The 20,122-nt window shown below is 48.8% G+C and overlaps 1 protein-coding gene across 9 annotated transcripts in view; it reads left to right on the top strand.

Moving 5' to 3' along the window:
* LOC125000291 (filamin-C-like) overlaps positions 1 to 19,586 on the top strand; it is a 35,863-nt gene extending 16,277 nt beyond the window's left edge. For 2 of the 9 annotated variants that reach the window (XM_047575742.1, XM_047575745.1), the window contains 32 exons: positions 159 to 328; positions 407 to 524; positions 691 to 953; positions 1,045 to 1,642; positions 2,073 to 2,246; positions 3,395 to 3,557; positions 3,651 to 3,811; positions 3,888 to 4,055; positions 4,376 to 4,499; positions 4,572 to 4,728; positions 6,178 to 6,294; positions 6,565 to 6,754; positions 6,871 to 6,894; positions 6,975 to 7,222; positions 7,532 to 7,618; positions 9,568 to 9,667; positions 9,820 to 9,960; positions 10,419 to 10,547; positions 11,389 to 11,562; positions 11,696 to 11,857; positions 11,947 to 12,150; positions 12,225 to 12,377; positions 13,572 to 13,694; positions 13,861 to 14,097; positions 15,013 to 15,282; positions 15,390 to 15,527; positions 16,223 to 16,338; positions 16,645 to 16,777; positions 17,125 to 17,301; positions 17,382 to 17,600; positions 18,489 to 18,695; positions 18,779 to 19,586. In XM_047575742.1, coding sequence (XP_047431698.1) covers positions 159 to 328; positions 407 to 524; positions 691 to 953; positions 1,045 to 1,642; positions 2,073 to 2,246; positions 3,395 to 3,557; positions 3,651 to 3,811; positions 3,888 to 4,055; positions 4,376 to 4,499; positions 4,572 to 4,728; positions 6,178 to 6,294; positions 6,565 to 6,754; positions 6,871 to 6,894; positions 6,975 to 7,222; positions 7,532 to 7,618; positions 9,568 to 9,667; positions 9,820 to 9,960; positions 10,419 to 10,547; positions 11,389 to 11,562; positions 11,696 to 11,857; positions 11,947 to 12,150; positions 12,225 to 12,377; positions 13,572 to 13,694; positions 13,861 to 14,097; positions 15,013 to 15,282; positions 15,390 to 15,527; positions 16,223 to 16,338; positions 16,645 to 16,777; positions 17,125 to 17,301; positions 17,382 to 17,600; positions 18,489 to 18,695; positions 18,779 to 18,966 — 5,633 coding nt within the window. In that variant the 3' untranslated portion in view covers positions 18,967 to 19,586. The remainder of the gene's footprint in view (positions 1 to 158; positions 329 to 406; positions 525 to 690; positions 954 to 1,044; positions 1,643 to 2,072; positions 2,247 to 3,394; positions 3,558 to 3,650; positions 3,812 to 3,887; positions 4,056 to 4,375; positions 4,500 to 4,571; positions 4,729 to 6,177; positions 6,295 to 6,564; positions 6,755 to 6,870; positions 6,895 to 6,974; positions 7,223 to 7,531; positions 7,619 to 9,567; positions 9,668 to 9,819; positions 9,961 to 10,418; positions 10,548 to 11,388; positions 11,563 to 11,695; positions 11,858 to 11,946; positions 12,151 to 12,224; positions 12,378 to 13,571; positions 13,695 to 13,860; positions 14,098 to 15,012; positions 15,283 to 15,389; positions 15,528 to 16,222; positions 16,339 to 16,644; positions 16,778 to 17,124; positions 17,302 to 17,381; positions 17,601 to 18,488; positions 18,696 to 18,778) is intronic. The other 7 variants (XM_047575748.1, XM_047575744.1, XM_047575746.1 and 4 more) reach the window with 5 other exon arrangements.
* The last annotated feature ends 536 nt before the right edge of the window (positions 19,587 to 20,122 follow it).

Genomic DNA, 20,122 nt, shown 5'->3' with positions numbered 1-20,122 from the left:
GAAAGATGAGAAATCCACTTAATTAAACTCCAAAAATCTTAAAACCTGAGTTGCTGAGGTTCTCTGTGCTCCAGGCGATAGTCGTGATGGGGAAGGGGGGCGGTGTAGGACCTGTATCTGTTCTGTGTTTATGATCCTGATCCGTCCGACCTGTGCAGGTGTGGAGGCGGGTAAACCCACTCACTTCACCATCTACACTAAAGGAGCCGGTAAAGCCAAACCTGAGGTTCATTTCACTGGAGCAGTTAAAGGCGAAGCCGTGCGAGACTTTGAGATCATCGACAACCACGACTACTCGTACACCGTCCGCTACACGGCGGTGCAGCAGGTAACGCCCAAACACCACAGACGGAGTACGAGACGACAAATAACCTGAGTTACACTTAAAGAATGTGGTTTGTCTCAGGGGAACATGTCCATCACCGTGTGTCACGGAGGAGACCCCATCCCTAAAAGTCCATTCAGCATCAGCGTGGCGCCTCCACTGGACCTCAGCAAGGTCAAAGTCCAGGGGATGAACAACAGTAAGCTCACACCCGCATCACTCATTATCTTTACATAGTTTAAAAGATGTCAACAGGAACATCTGTTAGAACGTTAGAGAACCATCCACTGGAGGAACTCTGGAGTCCAGTTTCTCTTCTTTAACCGTTTAAATAATGTGACATCTTGTAACTTTTCCTTCTGTAGAAGTGGACGTGGGGAAGGACCAGGAGTTCTCCATCAGTACCCGCGGTGCCGGGGGTCAGGGCAAACTGGACGTTAAGATCACGTCTCCGTCGCGCCGACCAATCCCCTGCAAGCTGGAGTCCGGCACAGCCAATGAGCTTCACACTGTGAAGTACATCCCCCCAGAGGAAGGACCGTACCGGGTGGACATCAGCTACGACGGGAACCCCGTCCCAGGAAGTCCGTTCACCGTGGAGGGTGTCATGCCCCCCGACCCCTCGAAGGTCTCGAGACATTTGTGACGTTCTCAAACTGAGAAAAATTCCACCTGCTGTTCTACCTGCTGTCAAACCCTTCTCTTCTGTTTCCCTCCAGGTGCGAGCCTATGGTCCAGGTCTTCAGGGGGGTGTGGTGGGTAAACCGGCCCCCTTTGCCATTGACACGAAGGGTGCCGGTACCGGAGGTCTGGGCCTGACGGTGGAGGGACCCTGCGAGGCCAAGATCGAATGTCAGGACAATGGGGACGGGTCGTGCTCCGTGTCCTACCTGCCTACCGAGCCGGGCGAGTACGCCATCAACATCCTGTTTGCAGACCAGCACATCCCCGGGTCCCCCTTCAAGGCCGTGGTCCAGTCGGTGTTCGACCCCAGCAAGGTGACGGCCAGCGGCCCCGGTCTGGAGAGAGGCAAGGTCAACGAGGACGGGTCCTTCACGGTGGACTGCTCCAAAGCCGGAGAGGCCGAGCTCACCATCGAGATCGAGTCCGACTCCGGAGCCAAAGCTGAGGTTCACGTCCAGAACAACAGCGACGGGACGTACTCCATCACCTACATCCCCCAGAGCCACGGCATGTACACCATCACCATCAAGTATGGAGGACACACGGTGCCCAAGTTCCCGGCCCGACTACAGGTCGACCCGGCGATCGACACCAGCGGGGTGAAGGTCTACGGACCAGGAGTGGAACCCAGAGGTGAGAGCACGGATCCAGATCCAAACACATCCCGTCCTCCGAGCTCTGGTTTGGACTCCTGGATTCCTCCAGACTCTATTATGACAGTTCATAAAGTCTCAGCAGAACATTCACAGTTTTGTAGGTTACACTTTTCCAACGAGGCTTTTCTTTTATTTTATGACCCAAGTTTCAAATTAAATTAAACTGGGAGAATAAAAGCAGAGTGAAGTCATGAAGCCACATATTTAGGGAACAAATTGGATCCTATAAACTATTACACTCCCTCACAGTCCCTGGACCTGTCCTGAAACGACCTCTGAGAGAGACCAGGATGGATCAGGGTTCCTTAAAACCAGTTTCATTCAACGCTCCAACCGAACCAGACGGAGAACCAGCTCCGTTTCCATCTGTTGTTCCCGTGGAAACCATTTCTGTTTCTTCTCTGCAGGCGTCTTGAGGGAAGTGACAACACATTTCATTGTGGACGCTCGTGCTCACTACAAGAGCGGTGGCAGCCAAATCAAAGCCGGCATCTCCAACCCATCCGGCGCCAACACCGACGCCTACATCACCGACAAGGGAGACGGGACCTACAGGGTGGAGTACACCCCCTACGAGGACGGTGAGGCCGCCGCGGCGTGATGTTCCTGAGGCAGGAAGTCTGGCGGCGACGCAGGTTTCAGTCCAGAAACCGAATGAGTGTCGCCACAGTTCATCAACAGAGCGGGAGCCAGCAGGAGGGTTTACTCCCGTTTAATGGATGTTTTTCCAGTGCAACACATCGTAACTGTAAAATAAAAAACCTTGTGGCTTCTATAAAGCTGCTGTTGTCCCTCTGCAGCAGTAAACACAAAAAGCAGAGCTGATGACATTATGTTTACGAGCCTCAGTTTGGCTTTTAGCAGAAAAAATACACAAATTATCATCATGCTGTAACTAAGCTAACGTGCTAATTATGGAACATTTACCAATGAAAAACATGCTAACTTAAGTAGCATGCTAGTAAAAGCTGCATGTAACAATTTAATAAGACCATACTGGGGCTAATAAATGCTAGGTTCACATGCTAATAGTAACCACCATAACCAGACAACGGAAATATGCTAGCATGCTAACACGCAGCACAGCTTTACATGCATGTTAACTATGTGATGAACCAGGAGCATATTAGCATGCTAATGGATCAACATGTCTGAGGCTCAAAATCCCTGAAGTTTGAAACAGTTTTAAAGTTTTGAGTTTGACACATTTTTAGGTCTGAGAAAGAGACGCGTCCAGGAACACGAGGCGTCTGGTTCACCTAAACTTAGCCACGTGGTAGAAATCAGCACGTGTGTAAACCTCCAGACCGACTGCAGAGACATTAACGTCTGGTGTCGGGTTGAATCTGTTGTTGAATGAAGTGATCACGTGACTGTAGCCGTCCATGTTTAAGCGCTGGCTGAGGGACAGCAGCAGGGTGAGAGGACGGATGAACACATGGTATTAATAGCTGCAGTCTGTCTGCAGGCAGCAGATGGTTTTCCACTGATAGTGATGTGTGACATGCTGGAGACTGTTGCATTGTGGGAAGGAAATACTCGGCCATGTGGAGACACTGAAATGCGCTGGAGTCTCCGGACTGTGATTTTAAATGTTGTGAAAACACAAACAACTATTTATTTATTGTCATTATGAGGATTTAACAATGTTTTGGCTTAAAAGACACAAATGTAATATATAACATTTATAAATGAGACACAGATTATGAAAGAGCTGCTCTGTCTGCAGGTCTGCATCTGATCGAGGTTCTGTTTGACGACGTCTCGGTTCCTAAGAGTCCGTTCAGGGTGTCCGTGACCGAGGGCTGTGACCCGAGCCGAGTCCGAGCCTACGGGCCGGGTCTGGAGGAGGGACTGGTCAACAAACCAAACCGCTTCACAGTCGAGACCAGGTCTCCTCAGTTTGACTGCGTTAATGAATTTACTCCCCGTCTGAATGTGTTGAACCTAAACTCTTTATCTGGTCCGGTCTGGTCCGGTCTCAGGGGGGCTGGGACCGGAGGTCTTGGTCTGGCTATTGAGGGTCCGTCTGAGGCCAAGATGTCCTGTAAGGACAACAAAGATGGCAGCTGCAGCGTGGAGTACATCCCCTTCACACCTGGAGAATACGATGTGAACATCACCTTTGGAGGCCTCCCCATCCCAGGTGGGTCCCCCCCCAACCCCACCCCCCCTCTGACCTTAGACCTGAATCCTCTAACCTCCAGCCATGTGTCCTGCAGGAAGTCCGTTCCGGGTCCCGGTCCGGGAGCTGGTGGACCCCAGTAAGGTGAGGTGTTCGGGTCCCGGCCTCGGCGTTGGAGTCCGAGCTCACGTCCCTCAGACCTTCACGGTGGACAGCAGCAAAGCCGGCGTGGCCCCCCTAGAGGTCCAGCTCTACGGGCCGGCAGGTGGGCCCGCTACCCGAGACCAGCGCACAGACACTGTCGCCACGGAAACACTGATGATCATTAATGAAGCCAAATCACCTGCAGTTCATCCAGTGGCCACTAGAGGCGCCCCCCATGTTTAACACCGTTACATTACACATGTTTACAGCCTGGTTCAACACGTCCTGCTCTGAGTGACAGGCAGCACAGAGCTGGGGGGGTTTATCCAGACCCTGGTGTTTCTCTGGATGGACCTCATGGTTCTGGAGATGTTTCACGTGTATTTGTTTCTTGTCTCTCTGTGTTCTTGTTTCTGTGTCGCTGACCCTCTGGTTCTGCAGGTGTGGCCGAGCCCGTCAGCATCACAGATAACGGTGACGGGACGCACACGGTGAACTACACCCCCGCCCACGACGGCCCGTACACCGTGTGCGTGAAGTACGCCGAGCAGGAAGTCCCTCGCAGGTGGGTGTGGAACCACCGGGATGTTCTGGTTCTCCTGGTTCTATGGTAACGTCTCAAACCTTCTCCTCTCAGTCCCTTCAAGATCAAGACGTTACCGGCTCACGACGCCAGTAAAGTCCGAGCCAGCGGCCCCGGTCTGAACGCCTCGGGGGTTCCTGCCAGTCTGCCCGTGGAGTTCACCATCGACGCCAGGGATGCTGGAGAGGGTCTGCTCACGGTCCAGATCCTGGTGAGTCCCCAGAACCAGAACCATCAGGGTTCAGTACCAGGGTCCAGTACCAGTCAGTCTGGACACGGCCGCTCACTGAACTGACTTTAACTGGCCCGGCCACTTTATTAGGTACACAGGGATCCATCCTTTTATTCAGTAGGAACATACAGAACACGAGGAAAATAAAATAAAATAAAATAAAATAAAAAAATAATAATGGAGCACACAAGAAGCCGTCAGATAAAGGTCCTGTGCCCACCACCTGCTTTAGTTTCAGTTAATTCATGTCACACATTCACACCTGGATAATCTGGAGAGAACCTGGATTCTTGCGATTCAGAGGTCAGAGAAGCTTTGAGTTAAAGTTCCTTCCTCTACAGGAGTTTCTGGAAAATCAGGAACCATTTATTTCTGTGTAGTTTTTGTGTTTGTCGTCAGTAGCCGCTAGTTTTATTCAGGCTTTAATAGTTAGTGATGGAGTTGTTGTCCTCTGTTGTGTTACGGGGTAAGTGCTGTTTATAGGAGGAGGAACAGTGAACGTGTTCTAACAGTAGAACCTGTTCTGCATGAAGGAGACCACAGGTCTGTTCACGTCATATAAATAAATAAATAAATAAAAATAAGCTCATTATTTAGATGGGAATGACTTGGCTCGTGTACCTAATAATGTGGCCAGGGAGGCCACATGTCTCCCCTTTCTGAGGAGGCGCGTCATTAGTCTGCTCCTCCTCCAGAGCGTGAGCACAGCGCCTCCTGGTGGCGGCTCAGGAGAAGAACACATGACCTCATCCTGAGTCTCAGTTTAAACCAGTTAATGATAATAACAGGACGTGTTACCATGGAGACGAGGAGGAGGAGGAGCAGGAGGAGGAGGAGCAGGAGGAGGAGGAGGAGCAGCAGGAGGAGCAGCAGCAGGAGGAGCAGCAGGAGGAGGAGCAGGAGCAGGAGTAGTAATAGGAGGAGCAGTAGGAGGAGGAGGAGGAGGAGTATTAGGAGCAGCAGGAGCAGGAGGAGGAGTAGGAGGAGGAGCAGGAGGAGCACGAGGAGCAGCAGCAGAAACAGGAGGAGTAGGAGGAGGAGCAGCAGGAGAAGTAGGAGCAGGAGGAGGAGGAGAAGCAGAAACAGCAGCAGGAGGAGGAGGATGAGGAGGAGGAGGAATAGGAGGAGCAGGAGGAGGAGGAGGAGCAGGAAAATTAGGAGCAGGAGGAGGAGGAGCAGAAACGGGGAGGAGGAGGAACAGGAGGAGTAGAAACAGGAGTAGGAGCAGGAGGAGGAGCAGCAGCAGTAGGAGTAGTAGAAGGAGCAGCAGCAGGAGGAGGAGGAGGAGCAGCAGTAGGAGTAGTAGGAGGAGGAGGAGCAGTAGGAGGAGCAGTAGAAACAGGAGCAGCAGGAGGAGGTGGTAGAGGAGCAGGAGCAGCAGGAGGAGGAGCAGCAGGAGCAGCAGTGATGTGTGTGTGGTTGCTCCAGGGTCCGGGCGGCTCCAGGCGAGAGACGTCCCTGTGGGTGGAGGACTGGGGACGGAGGGTTTGGGACGCTCACATAGTGAAGAGAACCATCCCCTTCAGTATTCTGAAGAGAGGCTGTGTAAGACCTTCACCTCCCCCTTCACCTCCCCCCTTCACCTCCCCTTCACCTCCTCTGACTCCATTAGTGTGTCTGATGAGCTAACAGAGACGTGTCCCTCTGTCCCTCTGTCCCTCCGTCCTCTGCTGTGAGTAGACGTAGCTGCTGTGTGAATCTAAACTCTTCTAACCTCTGTACGTTTTCTCCATGAGGAGGTTAAAGCTGGGGGGGAGGAGGGGGGGGAGGGGGGAGGTCCCTTAAACAAACTGACTCCTCCCCGTGTGTCCACAGGACCCGGAGGGGAAACCCAAGAAGGCCAACATCCGGGACAACCGAGACGGGACGTACACGGTGTCCTACGTCCCAGACATGGCCGGACGTTACACCATCACCATCAAATACGGGGGAGACGAGATCCCGTACTCCCCCTATCGCATCCACGCCCTCCCCACCGGGGACGCCAGCAAGTGCCTGGTCACAGGTCAGGCCCCGCCCCCCGTCCCTCCGTCCACCAATCAGACCAAGACCAAGACTTTAATGTTGTTATTGTTGTTGTTGTTGTTGTTTTGACTGAGTCTAATGTTGTTTTTCCTACAGTGTCCATTGGAGGACATGGACTCGGTGAGTGTCCCCTCAGAATCAGATCTTTGTGTCTTTATCTAATGAATTTAAATCGTCCATGAACACGTTTGGTTCGTCAGGTTCGGGCATCGGGCCGACCATCCAGATCGGAGAGGAGACGGTCATCACCGTGGACGCTAAGGCCGCTGGGAAAGGTAAAGTCACCTGTAAGGTGTCCACGCCGGACGGAGCGGAGCTGGACGTGGACGTGGTGGAGAACCCCGACGGGACGTTTGACATCTACTACACGGCCCCGGAGCCGGGGAAGTACGTCATCACCATCCGGTTCGGAGGGGAACAGATTCCCAACAGCCCCTTCCACGTGGTGGTGAGTGTCCGAGGCCCCGAACACGCTCAGCATAGTTCAGTTAACTATATAATGTTTGAATTCTACATTTTTATGCTTAACTTGACCATGTTTCCATGTTTTTAATTTAATTTATTTTTAATGTTTGTTGAAGTTTTGTAAATTAAATTATTTTTTCAGAGCTCTGACATTTAAACGTATGTCTCCTGATCCTCCTTCTGTCGTGATCTTTCAGATTGAGCTGTGATTGAGACGGAGACAGATGTTTTCAGGGTTTGCTCGTTAACTGTTTGCTCGTTAACTTGTTCCTCGTTAATTGTTCCTCGTTAGGCAGGTGACTCCGTCCCAGTAGTGGAGGAGCCGTGTGACAGGTTACAGCCGACCTACTCTCCCTACGTAGGCTTCCCCCCTCCCTGGGTACCAGCCTCACGTCCTCCTCTCTATCCTCTGTTCAGCTTCCTGTCTGACAGTCGATATCAGCCCAGATTCATGTATTGATTATTCGTGGCTGTGCATGTCGCTGCATGTTTAATCTGCATGATCATCGCCTGGACACAGCAGGTCTGAAACGCTTCAAACCTCAGCTACTTTATTTATTCACCGTGTTTATGTGATTCCTATTACTTCTAACAAGTTACTTTCTATTTAAGGTTTTATTATTCTGTTAGCCTAGCTTAGCATAATTGCTAAGTGCTAAAGGCACGTTTGTTCAGTAAACAAGAAAAAACACAATTTTTAGCAGCACATTATATTTTTATTGATATCAGTGAACGATTAGTTTAGTTTGTATTTATATTATTTCATTGTTTTGTTTTTACTGTGATGTTTTTGATTTATTATATATTATTTAGTATTTCTTGTTCTGTAAACTGGGTCCAACTGGTTCTGGTTCAGGGGCCACATTCAGACCGGTTCGACCTAAACCAGGGCAGGGCAATTCATTTCTACAGGGGCCGCATGAAAAATCTGAACTGTGTTGAAGCCAAACCAAACGATAACTTCAACATTATTCTGCTCAATATTAATTTTCTCCCATTGTAAAAAGCAGTAAATTATATATGTTGATAAGCTGCTACTGGTAATCAGACACATAAGAATATTCTGTAAATATTTATTTAAATTTGTGAGTTTTGCTGTAGGTTGAAGAGAAAAATGAAACACAATCGATCTGTAGTTTTGGATAAAACGCATTTGAATGTTGGAAACTTTGTCCTCTTTGGAAAACGTCAGTGAACCAAGAAGTGACCATGTAGCTACATGAATTATTTTCTGTATCTCAATAAAGCTCAATAAATGTTTAACCCTTTAAAACCTGAATGTCCGTCTGCCCACAAAGAGAAGTTTGCTGTATTTGAATTACCGTAATTCCCTGATGGATAATATTCAAGTTGCGCTTTCTAGAAAAAATGCTGCCATTACGGTAATGATGCTGCTGTAGCTGCAGGTTGGAGAGCAACGATCACGGAGCCTCAGTAAGAGAGACTTGTTTGGAGGAATTTGTTGGTAAAAACAAAGTTAGTTATACCCTCGAGATGTCACGAAGGTCTTTCAGGCAAAAACACAACTAACCAGTGTTTAATCACTCACAATGAATATTATCAATAGAACCAAACCACTGTGACTTACGGTAATTCAAAATCGGCTGCTTTGACGGATGCCAGCGATCCGTTCAGGCTTTAAATGGTTAATAGATGCAAGAAGCTGTTTCAATCTTACTTTTTTGTTGTTGACGAACTAACAGCATCATGACGTAAATAACACATCATGGCTCAAAATAAAAGCAACACAGTCGTGTTTCATGCACAGTTCATCTGTGCTCATGACTGACAGACCGGACGGGAATGTCCAAAGGGCCGTAAAATGCCCAGGTCTGATCTAAAGGGATCAGGAACACAACACAATAATAACCAGGAAGTAACGACAACTACAGATTTTAACATTTGTTTCAGAGCAAAGAAGAACAGGGAGATTAGAGAATGTTTAGATGTAATAAAATATCCTTTAAAGAATATGACATTTCTTAATAATAATCAGTAATAATAGTAATAATGTAGTAATAATAGTCAGTGTAATATGGACTCGTGTCTGTCTGCTGTGTAGAGCTGGGTCTGTCTAGTCCTGGTTCTGGTTCTGTCTAGTCCAGATCAGTCCCTCTGTTGGGCCGTATGTTTGACACCTGTCCTCTACACATATTTCTATTTAATTCTTCCTCTGCAGCCCTGCTCCTCCTGCTCCTCCTGCTCCTCCTGCTGCTCCTGCTCCTCCTGCTGCTCCTGCTCCCTCCTCCTCCTCCCTCCGGTCTCTGGATGGGTTCCCAGAGTTCCCAGTGTGGTGTAACTAACTCCTCCTCTCTGGCTCTGGTCTAGGCCACCGATGATCCCATCAGCCCTGCAGACGTGACCGAGCCGATCCTGCGTCCTTTCAGTCTGGTCATTCCCTTCACGGTGCAGAAAGGAGAGATCACAGGTCGGTTAACGTCTGATCCATCCTTACGTCCTACGTACTTATTGTTTCTGTGTGTGGGATGAATGTGGAGGAATTATCTCCCTGTTGGGATAAATAAAGTCTGAATATAACCAGATTTATTCATGTCAGAGAGTCCATGTTTTATCTTCCAGGTGAAGTGCGAATGCCGTCAGGGCGAACAGCTCATCCTCACATCACCGACAACAAGGACGGAACCGTCACCGTGAAATATTCACCAACAGAACGAGGTCTACATGAGATGGACATCAAATACGAAGGAAACCACATCCCAGGTAAAAAGATCATCAGCTAACATCAGCTAACATCAGCTAACAATAGAGTATCATCAGCTAACAGCAGAGTATCATCAGCTAACATCAGCTAACATCAGCTAACAATAGAGTATCATCAGCTAACATCAGCTAACATCAGCTAACAATAGAGTATCATCAGCTAACATCAGCTAACAATAGAGTATCATCAGCTAACATCAGCTATCATCAGCTAACATCAGCTAACAGTAGAGTATCATCAGCTAACAGTAGAGTATCATCAGCTAACAGTAGAGTATCATCAGCTAACATCAGCTAACAGTAGAGTATCATCAGCTAACATCAGCTAACAGTAGAGTATCATCAGCTAACAGTTTCATCAGCTAACAGGACAGTATCATCAGTTTAGTGAAGTTCTTGAATTCTTGAAATCTTAATGATTTAATTAGCTCTGATCTCTGGTGTTCGTTCTGTTCCAGGAAGTCCTCTCCAGTTCTACGTTGATGCTATTAACAGTGGTCATGTGACAGCGTATGGTCCTGGTCTGAGCCACGGCACCGTGAACCGTCCGGCCACGTTCACCATCGTCACCAAAGACGCTGGAGAAGGTGTCGGCACGTCAACACAAACACTGTGACAAACACAAACACTGTGACAAACACAAACACTTTAATAAACACAAACACTTTAATAAACAGAAACACTTTAATAAACACAAACACTGTGACAAACACAAACACTTTAATAAACACAAACACTTTAATAAACACAAACACTGTGACAAACACAAACACTTTAATAAACACAAACACTGTGACAAACACAAACACTTTAATAAACACAAACACTTTAATAAACACAAACACTGTGACAAACACAAACACTGTGACAAACACAAACACTTTAATAAACACAAACACTTTAATAAACACAAACATTTTAATAAACACAAACACTTTAATAAACACAAACATTTTAATAAACACAAACAGTTTAATAAACACAAACATTGTGACAAACACAAACACTTTAATAAACACAAACACTGTGATAAACACAAACACTTCAATAAACAGAAACACTCATGGACTGAAGGTGGACTAGCAGATGTTACAGATGTTACAGATGTAGCAGATGTTACAGATGTTACAGATGTTACAGATGTTACAGAGAACAAGAACATGAACTTAGAAATGACATCAAGACATTTAAACGCGTCTATTTCCAGTTTAAGTTCAGTCAGTGCTGATTAATTCAGGCGATTATTCACGTTAAAGGAGACAAAATGACTGTTTTTATGTTGCTCTGAAGTCGTCTAACAGGTACAATGGATGGATTCATGTAGGTCGTCAACCAACCAACAGACAGAAAGGACTGAGGTCAAACTGACCCCAGGGACATAAAGACAGTGTTGAAGGAGGCCGATATTAAACCTGTGTCCCTCTGCAGGTGGTTTGTCTCTGGCCGTGGAAGGTCCGTCTAAAGCAGAGATCAGCTGTAAGGACAACAAAGACGGGACGTGTACGGTGTCCTACCTGCCCACCGCCCCCGGAGACTACAACATCATCGTCAAGTTCGACGATAAACATATTCCTGGAAGCCCCTTCACCTCCAAGATCACCGGTACCGGGACATTCAGTCTGAGGGGATAATACGATAACAGACGAGTGTTATAAATCCATGTTAGCCTGTGGGGCTAAGCTAACGTATAGCGTAGCATTCTCACCTTTCGTCTCTCATGTCCATGTGTCTCCAGGAGACGAGTCCACGAGGACGTCCCAGCTCAACGTTGGAACGTCCACAGACGTGTCCCTGAAGATCACGGAGACGGACCTGAGCAGCCTGATGGCGATAATCAGAGCGCCGTCCGGACACGAGGAGCCGTGTCTCCTCAAGAGACTCCCCAACAGACACATCGGTGGGTCCACAGAGGACACGCCTCATATATGTGTCTCATACATGTGTCTCATGTGTCTCACGTGTCTCGTGTGTCTCACGTGTCCACAGGGATCTCCTTCACTCCGAAGGAAGTGGGTGAACATGTGGTGAGCGTGAAGAAGAACGGGAAGCACGTGACCAACAGTCCCTTCAAGATCATGGTGGGACAGTCTGAGATCGGGGACGCCTCTAAGGTCAAAGTCCACGGGCAGGGACTGGTGGAGGGACACACCTTCGAGGTGGCCGAGTTCATGGTGGACACCAGGAACGCAGGTGAACGTCTAGACCTCACGCCTCAGCCTGGCTCGAGGTTCTAGATCTGAACCCGGATGTGTCTGTGTCTGAAGGTTACGGGGGACTGGGTCTGTCCATCGAGGGTCCCAGCAAAGTGGACATCAACTGTGAGGACCAGGAGGACGGAACCTGCAAAGTCACCTACTGTCCCACCGAGCCGGGGAACTACATCATCAACATCAAGTTCGCCGACCAACACGTCCCAGGTACAGAGACGAGACGGGTTCTAGACCAGAGTCTGGGTCTAGACCAGAGTCTGGGTCTAGTCTGGTTCTAGTCTGGTTCTAATGTAGGGTCTGGGTCTAGACCAGAGTCCGGTTCTAGTCTGGTTCTAGTCTGGTTCTAATCCAGAGTCTGGGTCTAATGTAGGGTCTGGTTCTAGTCTGGTTCTAGTCCAGAGTCTGGTTCTAGTCTGGGTCTAGTCTGGTTCTAATCCAGAGTCTGGTTCTAATGTAGGGTCTGGGTCTAGTCTATAGTCCGGTTCTAGTCTGGTTCTAATCCAGAGTCTGGGTCTAATGTAGGGTCTGGGTCTAGTCCAGAGTCTGGTTCTAGTCTGGTTCTAATCCAGAGTCTGGGTCTAGTCTATAGTCTGGGTCTAGTGTGGTTCTAGTTTAGAGTCTGGTTCTAATCCAGAGTCTGATTCTAGTCCAGAGTCTGGGTCTAATGTAGGGTCTGGGTCTAGTCTAGGTCTAGTCTGGTTCTAGTCTATAGTCTGGTTCTAGTCCAGAGTCTGGGTCTAATGTAGGGTCTGGTTCTAGTCTGGTTCTAGTCCAGAGTCTGGTTCTAGTCTGGGTCTAGTCTGGTTCTAATCCAGAGTCTGGTTCTAATGTAGGGTCTGGTTCTAGTCTATAGTCTGGCTCTAATCCAGAGTCTGGTTCTAATGTAGGGTCAGGTCTAGTCTGAGTCTAGTCTAGTTCTAGCTCTAATCCAGAGTCTGGGTCTAGTCTATAGTCTGGGTCTAGTGTGGTTCTAGTTTAGAGTCTGGTTCTAATCCAGAGTCTGATTCTAGTCCAGAGTCTGGGTCTAATGTAGGGTCTGGGTCTAGTCTAGGTCTAGTCTGGTTCTAGTCTATAGTCTGGTTCTAGTCCAGAGTCTGGTTCTAATGTAGGGTCTGGTTCTAGTCTGGTTCTAGTCCAGAGTCTGGTTCTAATCCAGAGTCTGGTTCTAGTCTATAGTCTGGTTCTAGTCCAGAGTCTGGGTCTAGTCTATAGTCTGGTTCTAATCCAGAGTCTGGTTCTAATGTAAGGTCTGGTTCTAGTCTGGTTCTAGTCTGGTTCTAATCCAGAGTCTGGTTCTAATGTAAGGTCTGGTTCTAGTCTGGTTCTAGTCTGGTTCTAGTCTGGATCTAGTCTGGTTCTAGTCTGGTTCTAATCCAGAGCGCCTGTCGCTCTCTCTGACAGGGAGTCCGTTCACCGTGCGGGTTCTGGGGGAGGGCCGGGTGAAGGAGAGCATCACCAGGAGGCGCCAGGCTCCGTCCATCGCCACCGTGGGAAGCACATGTGACCTGAACCTCAAGATCCCAGGTGAGCTGTGACATCACTTCCTGCTCCACTTCCTCCTCCTCCTGCTCCTTGTTTCCTGTTTCCTCTTCTCTTCCTCCTTTCTTAATCCTCTCCTCCTCCTCCCTGCTTCCTCCTCTTCTCCCCCCTCCCTCCTCCTCCTCCTCCTCCTCCCCCCCCCCGGTCTCAGGGAACTGGTTTCAGATGGTCTCGGCTCAGGACCGTCTGACCCGGACCTTCACCCGGAGCAGTCACACCTACACCCGGACCGAGAGGACGGAGATCAGCAAGACCAGGGCCGGGGAGACCAAGAGGGAGGTCCGGGTGGAGGAGAGCACCCAGGTCGGAGGACATCCCTTCAGGGACGTCTTCGGAGACTTCCTGGGACGGGACAATCTGGGCGGGTTCTCCGGGACTATCCAGGACGGTGTGTGTCCTCACAGAGTTAAACACTGTCCCCTACGGAGACAGTGTCCCCTAGAGACAGTGTCCCCTACAGAGAGAGTGTCCCCTACAGAGACAGTGTCCTCTAGAGACAGTGTCCCCTACAGAGACAGTGTCCCCTAGAGAGAGAGTGTCCCCTACAGAGACAGTGTCTTCCTCCTCATGGTCCCTGCAGACAGAACTAATCGATCATGATCGACTTCTCAGTCTAAACAGACGATGACAGATAAACTCATGTTTACATTCATTTATTGTTGTTACTTAAAAAAAAAATCAATCCATATGTCCTCCACAGAGACACTGTCCTCCACAGAGACACTGTCCTCACAGAGACACTGTCCTTCAGAGACACTGTCCTCCACAGAGACACTGTCCTCCAGAGACACTGTCCTCCAGGATGGTCTGTGTCCTCTGGGTTTAACCTTTGACCTGGAACAAGAGACAGGAACTCCTCATGTGTCTGTTAACATCTCTCCTCCTCCCCCTCCTCCTCCTCCCCTCCTCCTCCTCCTTGTCTTCCTCCTCCTCCTCCTCCTCCTCCATCTCCTCCTCCACCTCCTCCTCTCCTTCTCCTCCTTTCCTCCTCCTCTCCTCTCCTCTCCTCTCCTCTCCTCTCCTCTCCTCTCCTCCTCCTCTTCCTCCTCCTCCTCCCCTCCTCCTCCTCCTCCTCCTCCATCCCCACCTCCTCCTCCTCCTCTTACTTCTCCTCCTGCTCCTCCTCCTCACCTCCTCCTCCTCCCATCCTCCTCCTCCTCCTTCCTCCTCCTCCTCCTCCTCTCCTTCTCCTCCTCCTCCTCCTCGTCCTCTCCTCCCCTCCTCCTCCTCTCCTCCTCTCCTCCTCCCTTCCTCCTCCTCCTCACCTCCTCTCCTCCTCCTCCCCCCCCCTCCTCCTCCTCAGGTGAGGGGGGTAACCAGGAGATGACGGCCCATGTGACCAGCCCCGGGGGGAAGATGGAGGACGCTGAGATCATCCGGGGGGAGGACAGCACCTACAGCGTTCGCTTCGTCCCGCAGGAGATGGGCCCCCACACGGTGAACGTGAAGTACCGGGGGCAGCACGTCCCTGGGAGCCCCTTCCAGTTCACCGTGGGGCCCCTGGGGGAGGGGGGCGCCCACAAGGTCCGAGCAGGAGGAACCGGCCTGGACCGGGGGGTGGCAGGAATCCCAGGTGGGCTGGTTTTACTCTGGCTTCATTTACCCTGTGGGGGGGGGGCCGGGGGCCTCTAGTGGCCGCTGGAGGAACTGCATGTAGTAAACCCATGTGTGGTTCTGTAGCCGAGTTCAGCATCTGGACCCGAGAGGCCGGAGCCGGAGGTCTGTCCATCGCCGTGGAGGGACCCAGCAAGGCCGAGATCAGCTTCGAAGACAGGAAGGACGGGTCCTGTGGGGTGGCCTACGTGGTGCAGGAGCCCGGTCAGTTCATCCCTTCATTCATCACCTGATTCATCCATTCATTCATTCATTCATTACCTCATTCATTCATTCATTACCCTTCATTCATTCATCCATTCATTCATTCATTCATTCATTACCTCATTCATTCATTCATCCCTTCATTCATTCATTCATCACCTGATTCATCCCTTCATTCATTCATTCATTACCTCATTCATTCATTCATTCATCACCTCATTCATTCATTCATTCATTCATTCATTCATTACCTCATTCATTCATTCATTCATCACCTAATTCATTCATTCATTCATTCATTCATTCATCACCTGATTCATTCATTCATTCATTCATCACCTGATTCATTCATTCTGTCGGTTCATGCGTCTGAGCAGGAAATAACCACAGCACCACTGGGTTTATCGCTGCTTCCAGGCGTCACTATAACGTGACCGACATTCAAAACATTAAATCTTTTATTCTTTCTGCTGTTAAACACAGGTTTAATCTATTTATTTATTGGATTTTTATAACTGATTTTGATGATCTTAATAAGAACTGATTTGAACGAATGAAACGTTTATTTTGAATATGTAAATAAAGAAAATAAACATTCACATATATTTTAAAGCAGTTTAATAGAACAAAGTTTAATGTTGAATCAGAATAAATCAGTTCCTCTTGAGAATAAAGTTATTTTCTTTTATTTTCAGGTGATTATGAGATCTCCATTAAATTCAACGATGAACACATCCCAGACTCGCCCTTCATCGTCCCGGTGGCCACGCTCTCCGACGACGCCCGGCGCCTCACCATCACCAGCCTGCAGGTCAGCTGACAACAGCAGCACAATGACCACATGTAGGCAGAACAACGGGAAAAAACTTTATCTTCTAAAAAGTCTGGCTGAACCTTTATCATTCAGTGATTTATCTCATATAGTCTGGGTCAGTACCAAACTGCAAAAACCTCTCAGTTTCATAATCTTCCTGCCTGACCAGCTCTCAGCTTCAGGCTGTTGATGAATGAAGTGTGTCTGATTGGACTGTCCAGACCCGGGTAGAGAGTTCCCAGACTCTGATTCTGGACAGACCAGGATAGAACTAAATCTGCGTTGCTTCCTGTCCCTCGTCAGGAGATGGGTCTGAAGGTGGGTCAGGAGGCCTCGTTTGCGGTCCAGCTGAACGGAGCCAGAGGTTTGATCGATGCTAAGATCCACACGCCGTCCGGAGCCATCGAGGAGTGTTTCATCACCGAGCTGGAAAACGGTGAAAACCTGAACGCTGTGTGGAGTTCCTCAAGGCCCGAGACTGGGCCCACCACATTCAGCCTTTCATGTTTCCATGGCCTCACTCATTAACACAACGTTGTTATTATTATTCACCACTACACAGACGACACTCAGCTCTACGTGTTCATCATTTACTGCCTCAAAGAGTCAAATATGCTGCTCTTCATTAAACAACATGTAAAGTTAAAACTAAATGATGTTTTTATTACGTGTGTTTACGTTTTCATCGTTTTTATTAACTCATAGTGTTTCTAATTAAGGTTCCTGCCTTAGTGTTTTTAATGAAAACTAATACAAATCTCCATCCTCTGCATGTCCACACAGACCAGTACGCTATCAGGTTCATCCCCAGAGAGAACGGCGTTCATTCCATAGATGTTCGTTTCAACGGCAGCCATGTTCCCGGCAGTCCCTTCAAAATCCGAGTGGGAGAACCGGGACAGGTCGGAGACCCAGGAATGGTGTCTGCCTTCGGACCAGGACTGGAGGGAGGAACCACAGGTACCACAGTTACTCCGTTTGAAGCTCGTGGTGGAAACGTTAGATGTGTTCTAGCGCTGATGTTGTGTCTCCTTGTTCAGGCGTGGCGTCAGATTTCATTGTCAACACGTGTAACGCGGGATCAGGAGCTCTGTCCGTGACCATCGACGGACCGTCCAAGGTGAAGATGGACTGTCAGGAGTGTCCCGAGGGGTACAAGGTCTCCTACACCCCCATGGCCCCTGGAAACTACATGATCTCCATCAAGTATGGAGGCCCCCAACACATCGTAGGCAGCCCCTTCAAGGCCAAAGTCTCAGGTGGGACTCATCCATCGACCCCTGGACCAGACCTGGACCAGACCTGGACCAGACCTGGACCAGACCTGGACTAGACCTGGACCTGGACCAGACCTGGACTAGACCTGGACTAGACCTGGACCAGACCTGGACCAGACCGGGACCAGACCTGGACTAGACCTGGACCAGACCTAGACGAGACCTGGACCTGGACCAGACCTGGACCCAGAAACACCACAGAGCTCACATGTTCTCCAAAGGTTCTAGTGAAACAGAACCAGGTCCACTCTCCATCTGGACATTAGGATCAAACCAAAGAACCCAAAGTTCCTCCACGTTGGGTTTTTACCTCTTAAAGTGAATCTGGCTCCAAAATGCTACTGATTCACTACAGGAGGCAACGTTCACACAATTCAACCTTTGGACATTTTATTTCTCCTGATCCAGAAGCGACGTCCTATTGATCCAGAAGAAGATGGAGATTTCCTCCATGTTGTTCACTTATTCCATTTTTAATAATTCCTTAATAACCATTAATCAGTTTCATAATTATTTCCTATTATTAACAGATCTCCAGCTTCACTTTGATCCAGTCACCAGATTTAGTTTTTATTTGAGAGGGATGATGCACATTAATCATCATTATGACAAAGTAAATGCACCTGAGAGACTAACTCTCTGTGTCAGGTGTTTATAGTCAGAATAAAAAAAATAAATACGTCATAAACACAGTTAATCTGTATCGTTTACACCAGATGTAAATCTGTGATGACCCTTCACTCAGTCACTGCTCATATCTGTGGGAATCAACAGGCCGTTCCTTCCAGTTAAACCCTCTGATGGGGTTTACATGCTACATATCAGTGCTAAGCTAACCTCCACCTGTCCCCTCTCTGGCTCCTCCTGCAGGTCCTCATCTTTCTGGAGGACACAGTCTTCACGAGACGTCCTCTGTTCTGGTGGAAACCGTCTCCAAGTCTTCGGCGGTGGGCGGGGCCTTCACCTCGTTGCCCACGTTCTCGTCAGACGCCAGTAAAGTCATCTCCCGCGGCGCCGGCCTGTCCAAGGCCTTCGTCGGTCAGAAGAACGCCTTCACGGTCGACTGCAGCAAAGCAGGTGAGGACGGACGTCCTGGACACGAGAGACCAGCTCCTGCTCGTGGTTGTTTGAGGACCGTTGATTGTTGTTTTGTTCTGCAGGAACCAACATGTTGATGGTCGGCGTCCACGGGCCCAAGACGCCGTGCGAGGAGGTGTACGTCAAACACATGGGCAACAGGATGTACAACGTCACCTACACGGTCAAAGAGCAGGGCAGCTACATCCTCATCGTCAAGTGGGGGGACGAGAACGTCCCCGGGAGTCCCTTCCACGTCACCGTCCCTTAAAGACCCCCCCCCGTCCTCTCCCCAGACCTGGACCCCCCCCACCCTCCCATCCTCAGGCCCCGGGAGTCTGGATCAACCCGGGTTCTGTTTTCAGTGTGTGGAGTTAAGATCTGTTTTAGATGGAGTCTGTAGATAAATATGATCCGTGTTCGTCTCTCTCCCGTCCTTCCCCTTAAATGTTCCTGTCCATTATATTTCACATGTTTCCTCTGGGTCTTTCTGGATGTAAAGACGTCGGCGTTTTTTGAATGAACTCCTCGGAGCTGAGCGACGCCACGTCTCAACAAACTCTGCTGTGACTTTTTTATTTATTTTCTTTGACAGAAAAAAAAAAACGTCTTATTATTGTCGAGAAGCAGCTTGGTGTTTTTGATCAGTTTTTTATTACCACAGAAGAAGAAGGAGGAGGAGGAGGAGGAGGTGACGGAGGAGGAGGAGGAGGAGGTGAAGTAGTGCAGTGAAGAGGTTTATGTTGTGAATGTTGAAGGATGATGAAGCTGATGATCCCTGATATTACAGAGGGACGTTTTATAGTGATTTTCTATGCATCCGACTGGAAAACAGTTTGTTAACCTTCAGTGAGATTGTGCAGGCATAATAAAAGTTTATCTACCACCAAAGAGGCTGCAGCCTTCAATTCTTCTTCTTCTCCTTAAATTATAAAATGTTCATCCTCTGGAGACCAGGAGGTAGAACTCAGAACTGATTCTGGTCCGGTGGCAGGAACAGATCCAGATGCAGGGACCAACCGACCACATGGTGGCGCTGCTGCTTAGTTACACAAACCAAACTCCCCTTCCATAATCCCTCTTTCTTTCTTTCTTTCTTTCTTTCTTTCTTTCTTTCTTTCTTTCTTTCTTTCTTTCCTTATTTCTTTCTTTCTTTCTTTCTTTCTTTCTTTCTTTCTTTCTTTCTTTCTTTCTTTCCTTATTTCTTTCTTTCTTTCTTTCTTTCTTTCTTTCTTTCTTTCTTTCTTTCTTCTTCTCTGTCTCAGCCTTGAGTCCCCCCCCCATCATCTCTATAAACATTTATCTGATTTATTTGATGGTGTTTGATTCTCTGATGAGTATGTCAAGATGTGGGTGGATGTGGGGGCCTCTGTGGATGTGGGGTCTCTGTGGATGTGGGGGTCTCTGTGGGTGGATGTGGGGTCTCT

The sequence above is a fragment of the Mugil cephalus genome, chromosome 22 (genome assembly GCF_022458985.1).
Source record: "Mugil cephalus isolate CIBA_MC_2020 chromosome 22, CIBA_Mcephalus_1.1, whole genome shotgun sequence".
In the NCBI taxonomy this organism is placed as follows: Eukaryota; Metazoa; Chordata; class Actinopteri; order Mugiliformes; family Mugilidae; genus Mugil; species Mugil cephalus.
Note: the sequence above shows the minus strand (reverse complement) of the source record. Positions and strands in the feature narration are given on the sequence as shown.